This window comes from Artemia sp. Qi Xiang Cuo, chromosome 5 (genome assembly GCF_049724085.1).
Source record: "Artemia sp. Qi Xiang Cuo chromosome 5, ASM4972408v1, whole genome shotgun sequence".
Classification (NCBI taxonomy): domain Eukaryota; kingdom Metazoa; phylum Arthropoda; class Branchiopoda; order Anostraca; family Artemiidae; genus Artemia; species Artemia sp. Qi Xiang Cuo.
The window spans coordinates 16,797,433-16,814,246 of NC_142798.1; the positions used below are offsets into that span (position 1 = coordinate 16,797,433).

Genomic DNA, 16,814 nt, shown 5'->3' on the forward strand with positions numbered 1-16,814 from the left:
ATATGTAAACAAGCCCTCTGATTGGCTGAGAAGGAAACACGTGATCTAACTGTTTCCGGGAAAGTCATAACATTGGCGAGAGCAACAACAACAAATACTATTTCTGGATCATAACATTCACTTCCCCCTCGAGTCCTAGATCAATAACATTGTTCCCGTTAGAATTCAATGCGCATGTGCAACCTTCGCCCCGGAGCTATTACACATAGAAACATCAAATAAATCGATCTTGGAAAAAGAGGTCATTGACCCCCATTAACCACGTGTTCTCCCTAGGGAGGCTATGCCCATATTTGGTGTACTGATCGGAGATACGTTCTTTTGATAACCGAATTTTGTACTGATCGCGCTGGTACCCCCCATTCTACTCATGAGTGCCCATAAGCTGAATTTCAGGGGGGGGGGCTTACCTGGTCTAATCGGAACTTCCAATGCTGTATAATAGAAATCTCAAAACAAAAATATAAAATATAAGGCAGCATCATTCAGCCAGGGGGAGGGGGCTGGAGCCTTCCTCTGCCCCCTTCCTCATATTGGCGCCCATGGTTATTCTCGTACATAGCACTAATCACTTCATTGTACTTGTCTGGTATACCATACAAGGATAAGACCTTCGCTAAAGCTCTTCTATCAGCTGAATCAAACGCTTACGCATAATCTATAAAACTGAGCACTGAAGGTGTTTGATGACTCAGGAACTAATAAACTGATTTTTCACTCTTATATCTTTAATTATTTTAATTTAATTAGATCTTTAATCTTTAATTAGATCTTTAATCTAGGACTGAAAAATGGTCAACACTTCCTCTACCCTTTTTAAAATCCCACTGTTCTTCTCTTAAAACCGTATCTACAGCTTCTCTGAGTCGAAAAGTATCATCATACCAAGTAATTTGCTACCTATAGAAACTAGACTAATACCTCTATAATTACCACACTCACTCTTATACCTTTTATTCTAGAGGGGTTTAGTTAGAGTGTCCCTAAAATCGATAGGTACTTCTCCATTTTCAAAAGATATACTCACAATCTTCAGTAACTTATTTCTAACCTTATTTCTATAACTAATAGTATAGCCACCATATTTAAGATGCCCATTTACCAAACTATCACCATTGGTTCCTTTATTTTTATTTAATCCTTTTAACGCTGTCACTAATTTTTCCTTACAAATTCAATTTTCTCAAACTTTTTCATTATTTTCTGTGTCGTGTCATGTAACTCTATCACTGCTTAGCACATTCTCAAAATGTTCTACCCATTTCTCTTTAACTCTTTCCATTTTATTATGTGACCCCGTTCTCATCTTCAACTAGGACAAGTCCAGATTGACTATTTCCTCTCAGTTTATGAACATGCCAGTACAATGTTTTGCGATTATGCCATCTCGCTGCATTTTCCAGATCTTTGACAGTTTTATCCATGGCCTCCCCTTCACACCTCCTACAGTGACGTCAGTTATAAACAAAAACATCAATCTGTCTAAAAATTCAAAAAATTTTTGAATTTATATGCAGAGAGCAAAAAGGGAGAGTAATTGTAAAATGTTTCATACCTTCAGGGGTTTGTAAATAAGCCACGTTTGCAACGGAGCACACGTGATTAATTTTGTTATTCAACTAGTTGCCTATAGCGTTTCAGTTGACAAGCTTCTGAATAAGTATTTGTTGTTATCTTTTACAGATTGCATCCGGGGAAGTCATGGTTGCAGCGGCAGCTGCAACCTAGTAAAGAGCGAACCACAGCCCATAGTAATCAAAAGTTGAAAAAACCTGTCTTAAAAAAAACGGTCTAGTTAGAAAAAATTGACATCTGACACTGAATCAGGAATAGTAACTATTGTTTTGGTTAATCTTAGAAGTAAAAGTTTATTGCGAAAATAAATTTATGGTAATTTCGAAAAAGAGCCTGAAACCCCTTGAAAAGGGCGTTGAATCGAAATAAAAAGTGCACCGTTGGAATCAGTATGGTCCAAAAGCTTTTGTAGGATAATTACAGTCCTTCACCTTGAACACCAAGGAAAATGACTTTTTTGCATGGGTAGCACTGATCTGTCTCCCTTTTTTCTTTCTTTTTTTCTAGCAGAGCTAGGGGGTGGCCAGAGCATCATAGAGAGAAGTGTAATAGCTAATTCGAAAGCGAATTAAATTTTCAAATGTCCTTTTTAAGTGACCAAAAAGATTGGAGGGCAAATAGCCCCCCTCCCTACAAGCCTCCTCCCCCAAACAAGTCCTATAAAAATTTTGAGATAACCATTTTGTTTAACATAGTTCAAAGGTACAACATACATAGTTTTGATGATGATATGGCCCTCCATAGTCCCTGGGGAAGAGCTGTATGTGGTATCGGGCGTATCGATATCGCGCGTATCGGTATCGGGCGCATTGGTATCGCATGTATCGTATCGGGAATATCGGTATCCGTTGTTTTTCTTTTCAGTCATATTCTAGGCTCATTTTTTAAAGCATGTCCCGGCAAAGTATCATGGTTGCAGCGGCAGCTGCAAGCTAGTAAAGAGCGAACCACAGCCCATCGTAACCAAAAGTTAAAAAACGCGTTTTGAAAAGAAATGCCTAGTGAAAAAAAATTCCTATCTGACACTGACTCAGGAATGTTAACTATCATTTAGGTTCGTCTTAAAAGTAAAAGTTTATTGCGAAAAGAAATTTATGGTGATTTAGAAAAAAATGCCTCATACCCCTCGAAAATGACGTTAGATCAGAATGAAAAATGTACCATTGGAATCAACATAGTTGAAAATCTTGTACAAGGAAGTTACAGTTCCCTTCCTGAACAACAAGGAAAATCACTTTTCGCATCGATAGCACTGATCTGTCTCCCTTTTTTTAAACAGGCCTAGTGGGCTACCAGAACATCATAGATAGATTCTTGATGGCTCATTCAAAAGCTATTTCTCATATCTACATGATTTTTATCAATTCTGCCATCTGCAGGTGCCATATGGCACTAAAATTAAACTTTTTGTGCTATTTTTCAAGGGATGGCACTAGCAGGCTACCAGAACATCGTTGACCGATCTTTTATAGATCATATAAAAGATATTGTACATGTCTAGATCTTTCATATAAATTCCACCATCATCAAATTCCAAATGGCACTAAAAACGGCACTTTTGGTGTCGTGTCTCAAGTGGAAAAGCCGGGGCTATAGGGCTAGCAAAACTTATAAGATGATGTTTAATGACTCATTTGAAACCTATTGCTCTTATATACGTGTTTTTTTTCAATTTTTACATTCGTAAGTGCGATATAGTACTGAAAACAAAACTTATGGTGCCACTTCTTAAGTGGAAAAGCTTTGAAGTACAAAACAGGTATCATTGTAATATTTATGTTCCAGAACTCTGAACTGAAGGTTCACAAGAACCCCTCCCGTACACTCCCCTCCCAGCTCCCTTAGTAAGTTTCATAAACCGTCTGCACATCAGTAAGCTAATGAAAGATTAACAGGCTACCACACCGTCGTAGATAGATGTTTAATGGCTCAAATATAAGCTATTGCTTATATTTACTAGGTTTTAAAAATTCTACTATCTATTAGATTTCACAGATTTTAATGTAAACTAGTTTCTGAAGAGAATTTGCAATGAACTCTTCGTCATGGTTGAAGCATTAGCTGCAACCTAGTAAAGAGCGAACCACATTGCAAGTAGAGTAGTACCTTATATTTTGCCTAGATTATGTTCCCTCCCATGCTATTCTATAGCGCTATGTTCCTTCCTATGTTATTCTATGGGACCTCTACACCTTTTCAAAGAGAGTAAGTACCCCATCATACCTATGTTATACTTCTATAGCGCTATGTTCCTTCCTGTGCTATTTGCTTGGCTTTTTGTTTTTTTAAATCGAAAACTAGAGATTGTCAAATTGCGCTATCCACTGTTCTATTTCTTTGAATTATGTGCAATCAAGAGCGGTTTCTGATTTTTTTGGACAACTGCCTTTAGCCAAGAAGAGTTTGATATGAATGTGTCGGTAGATAGCATTTGCGAATTGGATCCTACAATCAGAACTGTTTGATTGACATTTGCAAAAAAGGAATAAGGGATTTGCGAATTGGACTATATGAACGATATTAATTGGATAATAGGGGAAAAAAATAGAGCTAGATAACATTCGCGAATTGGATCGTATGAAGGTGGAGAAAAAAAAGGGGTGGTCTTATGACTTGACCTAGCTTTACTTCTTCGATGTATACTGTATAATACACAAGTAGTGTTTGAACAGTGTTGTCAATTTAAAATAGTGTTTAACGTTATACTATACTAAAAAGTTGATACTAAGAGAGATGTAGATAGCAAGAAAAGAATTTTAATAACGGATAGCTTTACTTCTTCGATGTGTTCTGTATAATACACAAGTGATGGGGTGATGGGGGCGGGGTGTCTTAGAGTACTGATAGTGCTGTACTGTGGGCCGAATTCCTAGCGAAAAACCTGAGTGGATGACTTGAAAATAAATTTTTTAACGACAAATGCCTGAAAAGTTTTTTGGGGGGAGATGGGTTGATTGGCAGAAGGATGTCTTAGCCAAGTTATAGTGTGATAGTGGGGGGGGCGAGTTGCTAGCGAAAAACCCGTGTGGATGACTTGAAATAAAATTTTTAACGAGAAATCACTGAAAGGTGTTTTGGGGGAGATGGGTTGATTGGCGGAAGGATGTATTAGCGTAGTCATAGCATGATAGTGGGGGGCGAGTTGCTAGCGAAACACCCCTGTGGATGAATTGAAAATAAAAATTTTAACGAGAAAGGGCTGAAATGGGTTGTGGGGGAGATGGGTTGATTGGCAGAACGATGTCTTAGCGTAGTTATAGTGTGATAGTGGGGGCCGAGTTGCTAGCGAAAAACCCATGTGGATGACTTGAAATAAAATTTTTAACGAGAAATGGCTGAAAAGTGTTTTGGGGGAGATGGGTTGATTGACAGAAGGATGTTTTAGCGCAGTTATAGTGTGATAGTGTGGGGCGAGTTGCTAGCGAGAAACCCGTGTGGATGACTTGAAATAAAATTTTTAACGAGAAATGGCTGAGGTGTATTGGGGGAGATGGGTTGATTGGCAGAAGGATGTCTTAGCGTAGTTCTAGCGTGATAGTGGGTCCATATTCGGATATCCAAGGGGCATGGGATACGTAATACTTTTTACCCACATTATTGTGGGGAGAAATTTTTCATGGAGGAGGGAGCCGGATTTCTCGGTGTTATTAAAAGCGATCAGAAATTGAATTATAAAAAATTGTCTTCAGCTGAAAGTAAGAAGAAACATCAAAACTTAAACGGGCAGAAATAGAGGCTTTTCGCACAGGAGGGGTTCAGTTGTAATCAATAGGCTCATCAAAAGAATTGGCTTCTTATGCTGATTCGAAAGATATAGGATTCATTAACTTTTGTTTTGCCAATCAAAAGCTATGAGCTTGAGAAAATTGCCTGATTATCGAAAAATGGGGAAACACCCTCCAAAGGTCGAGGAATAAAATATTGGCTATGTCTCACATCAAGAGATATAGTCTGCTAAATTAACAGAGGTGTAAACATAAATTGGACTTCGAAATTATTCAACTTTTTTTTACGTATCTTAAAATGACATGAAATTAAGTAAGTGACAATCGCTTTCTTGAATTCGCTTCCTGGATACAATACAGATATTTAATTCAAGAAATTATGAAAAAATTGCAAATAAGTAATAAACTCTTTAATTTTTTCACCTATTGGATACACAATATGAAAATTTCATTCAAGAAATTATGAAGAAATTGTAAATAGGTAACAAACTCTTTCTTGAAGTCACCTTTTGTATACACAATGCAGAAATTTCATTCAAGAAATTATGAAAAAAAATGTAAGTAAGTAACAATGTATATCTGTGTGTGTGGGCGTGTGGGTGAGTGGGTGTTTGGCGGTGGGGGGGAGTTGGGGTTGGTAGGGGTTGGATTGTTCGTGTTTGTTTGCGTGTTTTTGTGTGTGTGTGTGTGTGTGTTTGTGTCTGTGTGTGTGTGTGTGTGTGTGTGTGTGTGTGTGTGTGTGTGTGTGTGTGTGTGTGTGTGTGTGTGTGTGTGTGTGTGTGTGTGTGTGTGTGTGTGTGTGTGTGTGTGTGTGTGTGTGTGTGTGTGTGTGTGTGTGTGTGTGTGTGTGTGTGTGTGTGTGTGTGTGTGTGTGTGTGTGTGTGTGTGTGTGTGTGTGTGTGTGTGTGTGTGTGTGTGTGTGTGTGTGTGTGTGTGTGTGTGTGTGTGTGTGTGTGTGTGTGTGTGTGTGTGTGTGTGTGTGTGTGTGTGTGTGTGTGTGTGTGTGTGTGTGTGTGTGTGTGTGTGTGTGTGTGTGTGTGTGTGTGTGTGTGTGTGTGTGTGTGTGTGTGTGTGTGTGTGTGTGTGTGTGTGTGTGTGTGTGTGTGTGTGTGTGTGTGTGTGTGTGTGTGTGTGTGTGTGTGTGTGTGTGTGTGTGTGTGTGTGTGTGTGTGTGTGTGTGTGTGTGTGTGTGTGTGTGTGTGTGTGTGTGTGTGTGTGTGTGTGTGTGTGTGTGTGTGTGTGTGTGTGTGTGTGTGGTGTGTGCGCGCGCGCGCGCGTGCGTGCGTGTGTGTTTGTGTGTGTTGGTTGTCTTGAGTTGTTGTGTTTTGGGGGGTTTTGTTTTTGTGGTGTGTGTGTGTTTGTGTGGGTGTGTGTTTGTTTGTTTTTGTGTGTGTTTTTTTTTGTGTGTGTGTGTGTGTGTTTGTTTTTGTTTTTAAGTTTGTTTGTGGGTGTAATTATGAATGAGTGTTTTATAGATAGAATGACTTATTTATTGATATTGTGTGTTTGTGTGTGTGTGTGTGGGTGTGTGTGAAGCGAATTCAAGAAAGCGATTGTTACTTACTTAATTTCATGTCATTTAAAGATACGTAAAAAAAATTGAATAATTTCGAAGTCCAATTTATGTTTACCCCTCTGGTAATTTAGCAGACTATATCCCTTGATGTGTGGCATAGCCAATATTTTATTCCTCGACTTTTAGAGGGTGTTACCCCATTTTTCGATAATCAGGGAATTTTCTCAAGCTCATAGCTTTTGATTGGCAACACTAAAGTTAATGAATCCTATATCTTCGGAATCAGCATAAGAAGCCAATTCTTTTGATAAGCCTATTGATTACAACTGAACCCCTCCTGTGCAAAAAGCCTCTATTTCTGCCCGTTTAAGTTTTGATGTTTCTCCTTACTTTCAGTTGAAGAAAATTTTTTATAATTTAATTTCTGATTGCTTTTAATAACACCGAGAAATTCGGCTCCCCCCTCTAAGAAAAATTCCTTCACCCACGGCAAAATTCCACCATGGAAAGTTGTTTTCACGTACAAATACCCTTCCCCTTTTCCATGGAAAATTCCCCCCAAGACAATTCCATTCCTGCTGAAAATTCACCCCCGAAAATTTCATGTAGATGATCTGGGGTGAAAAATTTTTCTTAGTGCACTTTCATTTGAAAAGAGTTTAATTTATGATTGTTTTTAAAATCATGTCGGTAATCCCCTTCATAATGACATAATGATATATCCAACAACGGATGTTGATAAAGAATTTATTCATTCTGATACCTAGATTTTGTCAATGTCATCCCATGTGTCTGACAGAAGATGTATGCGAATTCCTTTTCTTACATCTCCGATGTTTTAATAGACATTCTAAACGTTTGATATGCTAGCTTACTCTAAAAATAATGAACACATAATGTAATGCATAATATATTTTTAGTGAAATAATGCCAGGTAGAATATTAATACAAAAATATATTATGATACATTATTAATATCTATGATCAACTTTGGACATTTTGAATCTGTTCCATAAAATAGTTCACTATGTTCTCTCTTGATATTGTAGCTATTGTCTTTTCTTAACTCGTAATCGGTAGAATAATCATTATTCCATTTTGAGTCATACACAATATTTACTGGTGTGTCACCGAAAGGTTTAATATGCGTTTCATCTTTTGTATTATTTGATTCATCGACTGTTTGATTAATGGTAGTAACGTTTGCTGGCACTTTGTTTTTCATCGATTCATCTTGGTATTCCATAGTGATATTTTCTGACAATGCCCTTTTTATTTTTCTGGCAATTTCACTGTCTATTATCACAATATTTTTACACAGGTAACAGTTTCGGCACGTAGACAAGATATGGCTTACAATATTTATAGAAGAGTATGCCTTTCTTTTATTGACCTTCTGTTGAATGCTAATACCTAAGAGATGACGAATGGATGTATCAGTAGGTAATGTGTTACCTGCAACAGTATCGAGGAGTTGTCCTCTATCATCAACGATTATTTTTATGTTGGCATTCTCTTTGAGTGCAATCATCTTCGGAGATCTCAATCTCGCATATCCACCATTTGTACAAGGGAATTTTTTCGGTATTCCAAAGAAATTTAATTCTTTACTGTCATGACAATGCATGCATACATTTCCAATAGTGCTACAACTTGTACTGGTTTCATAGTTTAAATACTTCTCCTTGTCGGCATTCAATGCTACAATAACATTGTTATGTGAACAAACTTTATTAAAATGCTCCATCTTCACTTTTTTTAAAAGATATGACTTATGTGTTTATCGTTCCACTATGTAAAAAATACTGATTTAATACATGCAATAAACTAGGTAGTGTCGATAACCGACCATAGAGTACCAGTGGGAAAGCCGCATCGTGTCTCTGAGCAATCATAGAGTACAATTGTTAGAGCCGTAAGCATATTTTGTCATTTTAAGATACGTACAAAAAAAAATTGAATAATTTCGAAGTTTAAAAAAAATAGTTTGTTTTTATGAAAAAAAAAATTACTGAATTAGAACCATCAGCCCTCATAATTATGAGTAACCAAAACTGGACTTAAGTCTCACGTTTGATCCAGAGAACTGTATTTTCCATTTTTTTCTTACAAAAAACTAGATTTTAAGGTCAAAAAACTCTTTTAAGTATAGATTTTACTGAAATAGTTTTATTTTTCGATCCAAAAAATAGACTTAAGTTTCACATTTGAACCAGAGAATTGTATTTTCCATGATTTTCTTACAAAAAACTAGAGTTTACGATCAAAAACAATTATTAGCTCATATTTTACAGAAATAGTTTTATTTTTCGATCTAAAAATAGACCTAAGTTTCACATTTGAATCAGAGAATTGTATTTTCCATAATTAGCTTACAAAAAACTATATTTTACGGTCAAAACCCTTATTGTCTTAGATTTTAAAGAAATAGTTTACTTTTCGACCCAAAAATGGACTTAAGTTTCATATTTGAACCAGAGAATTGTATTTTCCATAATTTTCTTACAAAAAAAAAACTAGAGTTTACGGTCAAAAACCCTTATTAGCTCAGATTTTATAGAAATAGTTTATTTTTTTTATCCATAACTGGACTTAAGTTTCACCTATGACCCAACGAATTGTATTTTACATAATTTTCTTACAAAAAACTAGAGTTTACGGTCAAAAACCCTTATTAGCTTAGATTTTACGGAAATAGTTTTATTTTTCGGTCCATAACTTGACTTAAGTTTCACATTTGAACCAGAGAATTGTATTTTCCATAATTTTCTTACAAAAAAACTAGAGTTTACGGTCAAAAACCCTTATTAGCTTAGATTTACGGAAATAGTTTTATTTTTAGGTCCAAAATGGATCTAAGTTTCACATTTGAACGAGAGAATTGTATTTTCCATAATTTTCTTACAGGAAACTAGAGTTTACGGTCAAAAAACTCTTATTAGCTCGGATTTTGGGCTAGCAATTCGCCCCCTCCCCCCACTATCACGCTATAACTACGCTAAGACATCCTTCTGCCCATCAACCAATCTCCCCCAAAACACTTTTCAGCCATTTCTCGTTAAAAATTTTATTTCAAGTCATCCACACGGGTTTTTCGCTAACAACTCGCCCCCCCCCGCCCCACTATCACACTATAACTGCGCTAAGACATCCTTCTGCCAATCAACCCATCCCCCCTCCAAAACACTTTTCAGCCATTTCTCGTTAAAAATTTTATTTCACGTAATCCACACGGGTTTTTCGCTAGCAACTCGCCCCTCACTATTACACTATAACTACTTTAAGAGATCCTTCTGCCATCAACCCATCCCCCCCAAAAATATTTCTTCAGAGATTTTTTGTAAAAAAATTTTATTTCAAGTCATCCACACGGGTTTTTCGCTAGCAAGTCGCCCTTCACTATCACGCTATAACTACGCTAAGACATCCTTCTGCCAATCAACCCATCTCCCCCAAAACACTTTTCAGCCATTTCTTGTTAAAAATTTTATTTCAAGTCATCCACACGGGTTTTTCGCTAGCAACTCGCCCCCCCCCCACTATCACACTATAACTGCGCTAAGACATCCTTCTGCCAATCAACCCACCCCCCCCCCCCAAAAAAAACACTTTTCAGTCATTTGTCGTTAAAAATTTCATTTCAAGTCATCCACACGGGTTTTTCGCTAGCAACTCGCCCCCCAATATCACACTATAACTACTCTAAGAGATCCTTCTTTTATAAACCCATCCCCCCAAAAATATTTTTTCAGAGACTTCTTGTTAAAACATTTTATTTCAAGTCATCCACACGGGTTTTTCGCTAGCAAGTCGCCCCCCACTATCACGCTATAACTACGCTAAGACATCCTTCTGCCATCTACCCATCCCGCCAAAAATATTTTTTCAGAGATTTCTTGTTAAAAATTTTTATTTCAAGTCATCCGCACGGGTTTTTCGCTAGCAACTTGCCCCCCCCCCCCACTTTCACACTATAGCTGCGCTAAGACATCCTTCTGCCAATCAACCCATCTCCGCCAAGACACTTTTCAGGCATTTCTCGTTAAAAATTTTATTTCAAGTCATCCACACGGGTTTTTCGCTAGCAACTCGCCCCCCACTATCACGCTATAACTACGCTAAGACATCCTTCTGCCAATCAACCCATCTCCCCCAAAACACTTTTCAGCCATTTCTCGTTAAATATTTGATTTCAAGTCATCCACACGGGTTTTTCGCTAGCAACTCGCCCCCCACTATCACACTATAACTACTCTAAGAGATCCTTCTGTCATCAACCCATCCCCCCAAAAATATTTTTTCAGAGATTTTTTGTTAAAAAATTTTATTTCAAGTCATCCACACGGGTTTTTCGCCAACAAGTCACCCCCCACTATCACGCGATAACTACGCTAAGACATCCTTCTGCCATCAACCCACCCCTCCAAAAATATTTTTTCAGAGATTTCTTGTTAAAAAAATTTATTTCAAGTCATCCACACGGGTTTTTCGCTAGCAACTTTCCCCCCACTATCACACTATAACTGCGCTAAGACATCCTTCTGCCAATCAACCCATCTCCGCCAAGACACTTTTCAGGCATTTATCGTTAAAAATTTTATTACAAGTCATCCACATTGGTTTTTCGCTAGCAACTCGCCCCCCACTATCACACTATAACTGCGCTAAGATATCCTTCTGCCAATCAACCCTTCTCCCCCGAAACACTTTTCAGCTATTTCTCCTTAAAAATTTTATTTCAAGTCATCCACACGGGTTTTTCGCTAACAACTCCCCCCCCCCACTATCACACTATAACTGTGCTAAGACATCTTTCTGCCAATCAACCCATCCCCCCCCCCCAAAAAAAAACACTTTTCAGCCATTTCTCGTTAAAAATTTTATTTCACGTCATCCAAACGGGTTTTTCGCTAACAACTCGCCCCCCCCACTATCAAACTATAACTGCGCTAAGACATCCTTCTGCCAATCAACCCATCTCCCCCATGACACTTTTCAGCCAATTCTCGTTAAAAATTTTATTTCAAGTCATCCACACGGGTTTTTCGCTAGCAACTCGCCCCCCACAATCACACTATAAGTAGTATAAGAGATCCTTCTGCCATCAACCCATCCCAAAAAAAAAAAGTTTTAAGAGATTTCTTGTTAAAAAATTTTATTTCAAGTCATCCACACGGGTTTTTCGCTAGCAACTCGCCCCCCACTATCACGCTATAACTACGCTCAGACATCCTTCTGCCAATCAACCCCTCTCCCTCATAACACTTTTCAGCCATTTCTCGTTAAAAAATTGATTTCAAGTCACCCACACGGGTTTTTCACTAACAACTCGCCCCCCACTATCACACTATAACTGCGCTAAGACATCCTTCTGCCGATCAACCCATCCCGCCAAAAAACACTTTTCAGCCATTTCTCGTTAAAAATTTTATTTCAAGTCTTCCACACGGGTTTTTCTCTAGCAACTCGCCCCCCACTATCACACTATAACTGCGCTAAGACATCCTTCTGCCAATCAACCCATCTCCCCCAAAACACTTTTCAGCCATTTCTCGTCAATAATTTTATTTCAAGTCATCCACACGGGTTTTTCGCTAGCAACTCGCTCCCCCCGCTCACACTATAACTACGCGAAGACATCCTTCTGACAATCAACCCATCTCCCCCAAAACACTTTTCAGGCATTTCTCGTTAAAAATTTTATTTTCAAGTCAGCCACTCGGGTTTTTCGCTAGGAATTCGGCCCACAGTAAAGCACTATAAGTACTCTAAGACACCCCGCTCCCATCACCCCATAACTTGTGTATTATACAGAACATATCGATGAAGTAAAGCTGTCCGTTATTAAAATTCTTTTCTTGATATCTACACCTCTCTTAGAATCAACTTTTTAGTATAGTATAACGTTAAACTCTATTTTAAATTGACAACACTGTTCAAACACCACTTGTGTATTATACAGTACACATCGAAGAAGTAAAGCTAGGTTAAGTCATAAGACCACCCCTTTTTTTCTCCACCTTCATACGATCCAATTCACGAATTTTATCTAGCTCTATTTTTTTCCTATTATTCAATTAATATCGTTCGTATAGTCCAATTCGCAAATCCCTTATCCCTTTTTTGCAAATGTCAATCAAACAATTCTGATTGTAGGACCCAATTCGCAAATGCTATCTACCGACACATTCATATCAAACTATTCTTGGCTAAAGGCAATTGTCCAAAAAAATCAGAAACCGCTCTTGATAGCACATAATTCAAAGAAATGGAACAGTGGATAACGCAATTTGACAATCTCTAGTTTTCAATTTAAAAAAAACAAAAAGCCAAGCAAATAGCACAGGAAGGAACATAGCGCTATAGAAGCATAACATAGGTGTAAGGGGGTACTTACACTCTTTGAAAAGGTGTAGAGGTCCCATAGAATAACATAGGAAGGAACATAGCGCTATAGAATAGCATGGGAGGGAACATAATCTAGGCAAAGTATAAGGTACTACTCTACTAGCGCATAGTAACTAAAAGTTAAAAAATGTTAAAACGGTCGTTTTTTCTTCTATATTTTTCTTAACAGCTCATTCATAAGCTATTTCTCAATTTTACCGTGTGCAAGTGCCAAATGGCACGAAAAAAGGCACTTTTTATGCCGTTTTTCGAGGGATGGGGCTAGCAGGCTACCACAACATCTTAGATAGAATTTTGATAGCTCATATAAAAATATTGCTCATATTTGTATTCTTCCTATAAATTCCACCATCTGCAAGTCTCAAATACCACTAAAAATGGCATTTTTGGTGCCATGTCTCAAGTGGAAAAGCTAGGGCGAGTGGGCTACTATAACTTTTTAGAGTGATGTTTAACGGCTCATTTGAAAACTTTTGCTCATATCTACAGGCTTCTTATCAATTCTACCATTCGTAAGTGAGATATAGCACTGAAAACAACATTTTTGGTGCCCCTTCTTAAATGGAAAATATTGGAAGCATAAAACGGTATTATTGTAATAGTTATGGTCCAAAACCCTTAACTGGAGGTTTGCAAGAACATCTCCTGAAACTTCCTCCTCCAGTCCCCCTTAATAAGCTACACAATTAAAGTCCTACAAACACTAATATATTAACATGCAGTACTAGAGGCGTGGTTCTGTCAGTACAGCGCTGGACTTCAAATTAGATTATCATATGTTCGATTCCAGCTTGGATTTTTTTTTTCAATTATGGTTTGTCCCTTCTTATGAATGCTTTTCAGATAATCCACTATTTTTGCAAGCGGGATGCACTAATTTTTTAAGGCATATCCAGGGAAGGTATATTTTAAACCTATTACTCATATCTACGTGCTTTTTATCAATTTTACCATCCAAAAGTGCCATATAGCACTAAAAACGGCACTTTGGTACCACTTCTTAAGTGGAAGGGTTTGGAAGCATAAAACGGTACCATTGCGATAATTTTTGTTCAAAGCCCTTATCTGGAGGTTCATAAGATCTCCTCAAATATACTCCCCCTCCAGACCCTCTTAGTAAGTTTCATAAATCAACTAGTCATATTAAAAGTAGAAGATTATTGCGAAAACAAATTAGCTAAAACTAAAAATTTTTCAACTAAACATCTACCAAACATCAAGCTTGATTGATCAACAGTTTTAAATTGAACCTTCAGACTTCACTCTGTGATGAGCCTGTGTGCTAGTTCTAACGGCTGTAATTAAGGGAAAGGGACGTCCTTGCCCCCTTACTTTTTGCTCTTGCCTAGGTTTTGACATCACCTGTTTTAGGTCATTTCATTGGAAAAGGCACTTGTTTCATTTAAAAAAGTTGAGGAAACAATCGAAAGTGCACTTTGCGGGAATGTGGTTTCAAGTCAAATTTGTAAAAAGCGACTAAGTATAAATATAAGCTTTTAAATGAGCCCTTAAACAGCTTTCTTTTGTTACAGTAGCCTTCTAGTTTCTGCTAGTCAGTAGGTGATTTATACAGTCCTGTCTTCATTATGGCTTTTTTAGGCGAAGTCGGCCGAGTAAAAAAAAAATTGCGCATCGAAAAACAAACGTTCCTGAAAAACATGTATTGTTTTGTGAAGTATGCGTAATGAATTTTATATTATAGACTGAAGGATTTTCGTAGCTGTCAAGGTTGTTTACATTCTTTTCTAAAATTGTCTCATCTCCCCTAGATCGGTGATGATTAGAAATTATATTAAAAATAAGTTTTCAACTGAAACTAACAAGTGACATTAAAACTTAAAACGAATATACACTATTCCGTATAAATAAAAAAGATCATGGCAGCGTTGTTTCTACACTAAATTTTAATAAAAAACGAACACAGATTAATTTAAAAAAACTAAGTTTTTCCGAGGGAAGTAGAGAGCGAAGTTGAAACTTAAAACGGACAAAAATTATTACTTCACAGCCTATTTAATATATATTAATAAAACTAGTACAAATAAACCACTAATTAGGTTTCCCTATGCTTTTAGGATTATACAAAACTAGCGCTTTACTGAAAACACAAAATAATATAGGAGTTTTTGTACAGTAAAAGCAAACCAATTAAGAACACTTTTATAGAATCAAAATATCATCAATCTCTTTTAGGATAAGTCCCTTTTAGGATCAATCCCTTTTGATATAAAGCAATAATCCATTTAAGGATTTTATTTATTTCTTATACGTTTAATTTGGTATCACTTCTGCACAATGACTCAGTTCAATGACTAGCTCTCGTTTTGGTTCTAAAAAGGACATGTCATGATTAGTTTGTAGTATTTGTACACAAGTTCGAAGTAAGGCCATCTTGATAGTGTTAGAACTATAGACTAGCTTTAGAATTTGTATCATAGCTTGAAATTCACTATTTTATAGAGAGAAATAATCGGATTTCCAGAGTTCATATTATGTCTTATTTGATCTTCATTTCAAGTGACACTAAAGCATATTTCTTACAATTTAAGACTGTTTATTACCCACTATTGGTATTATAGCTGGGGAGAGCAAAATGCTGCTCGATAAATCAATCCAATATTTCTGTATACTGTTCATTTACTTTGCAGTTATTAAAAATTATTTAATTTTACGTTTATGTTTTTAAGATAATTTTAATTGTATACTGAAAACTACTAATGTCACAACTAGTGCAAGACTATGATAAGCTTTATAGATTCATTTAGTGTTGTCAGGCTAAATACTCACTTTTGACTCTTAAATCAATAATCCTGTTTCTTATACTTGACTTTCGTGTTTTCAGTAAAGCGCTAGTTTTGAATAATCCTAGAAATATAGGGAAACATAATTAGTTGGTTTATTTGTGATAGTTTTATTGATATATATTAAATAGGCTGTGAAGTAATAATTTTTGTCCGTTTTAAGTTTCAACTTCGCTCTTTAATTCCCTCGGAAAAACTTTGTTTTCTTAAATTAATTTATATTAAGCGGTAAGTCGCATAAAGGATTCTTGAACGCATTCTGAATTTCAGATGCCAGGTGAGAAGAAAAACGCCTGGTCCTCAGGGTGGCCACTCATAGGGATTTGTCACTATTTCTAGCAATTTTTTATATTGCCTAAACAAAAAATCACTAAATCAGTACATAAATAACTAGATTATTGAAGAAAGGCACTAAATTAATCGAAAATCACTGAAATCTAGTGATTTTTTTTCTCACCGGGTAGCAACCTGCTGGTTCTGCTGCAAGCAATAAGCAATAATTTCGGTGCACGTAAATATCATTCCATACCATATTAGATCCATATGGTCCGTTAGGCACCCCATACATAATACGAGTCTTAAATTGCGTTAATAGCCTATATTCATTTCACTTAAAAATCAATAAGAAATACTCTGTTTTTCAATTTTGTCACTGCTCCTGTAGAAGAAATCCATGAAGTCAATGAATCTCATAAAAAGTCCATTTATTTTTAAGTGGGTACTTAAGAATCAGTAAAAAACATACATTTTTTTCTATTATTGTGCCACCGTTTCCACTTAAGAAGTCCA

General features: G+C 36.7%; 1 protein-coding gene across 1 annotated transcript in view; it reads right to left on the reverse strand.

Moving 5' to 3' along the window:
* Window positions 1-1,286: 1,286 nt before the first annotated feature.
* LOC148951872 (indolethylamine N-methyltransferase-like) overlaps window positions 1,287-16,814 on the reverse strand; it is a 40,384-nt gene continuing 24,856 nt past the window's right edge. The window contains exon 3 of the mRNA XM_089089092.1: window positions 1,287-1,443. Coding sequence (XP_088945218.1) covers window positions 1,287-1,443 — 157 coding nt within the window. The remainder of the gene's footprint in view (window positions 1,444-16,814) is intronic.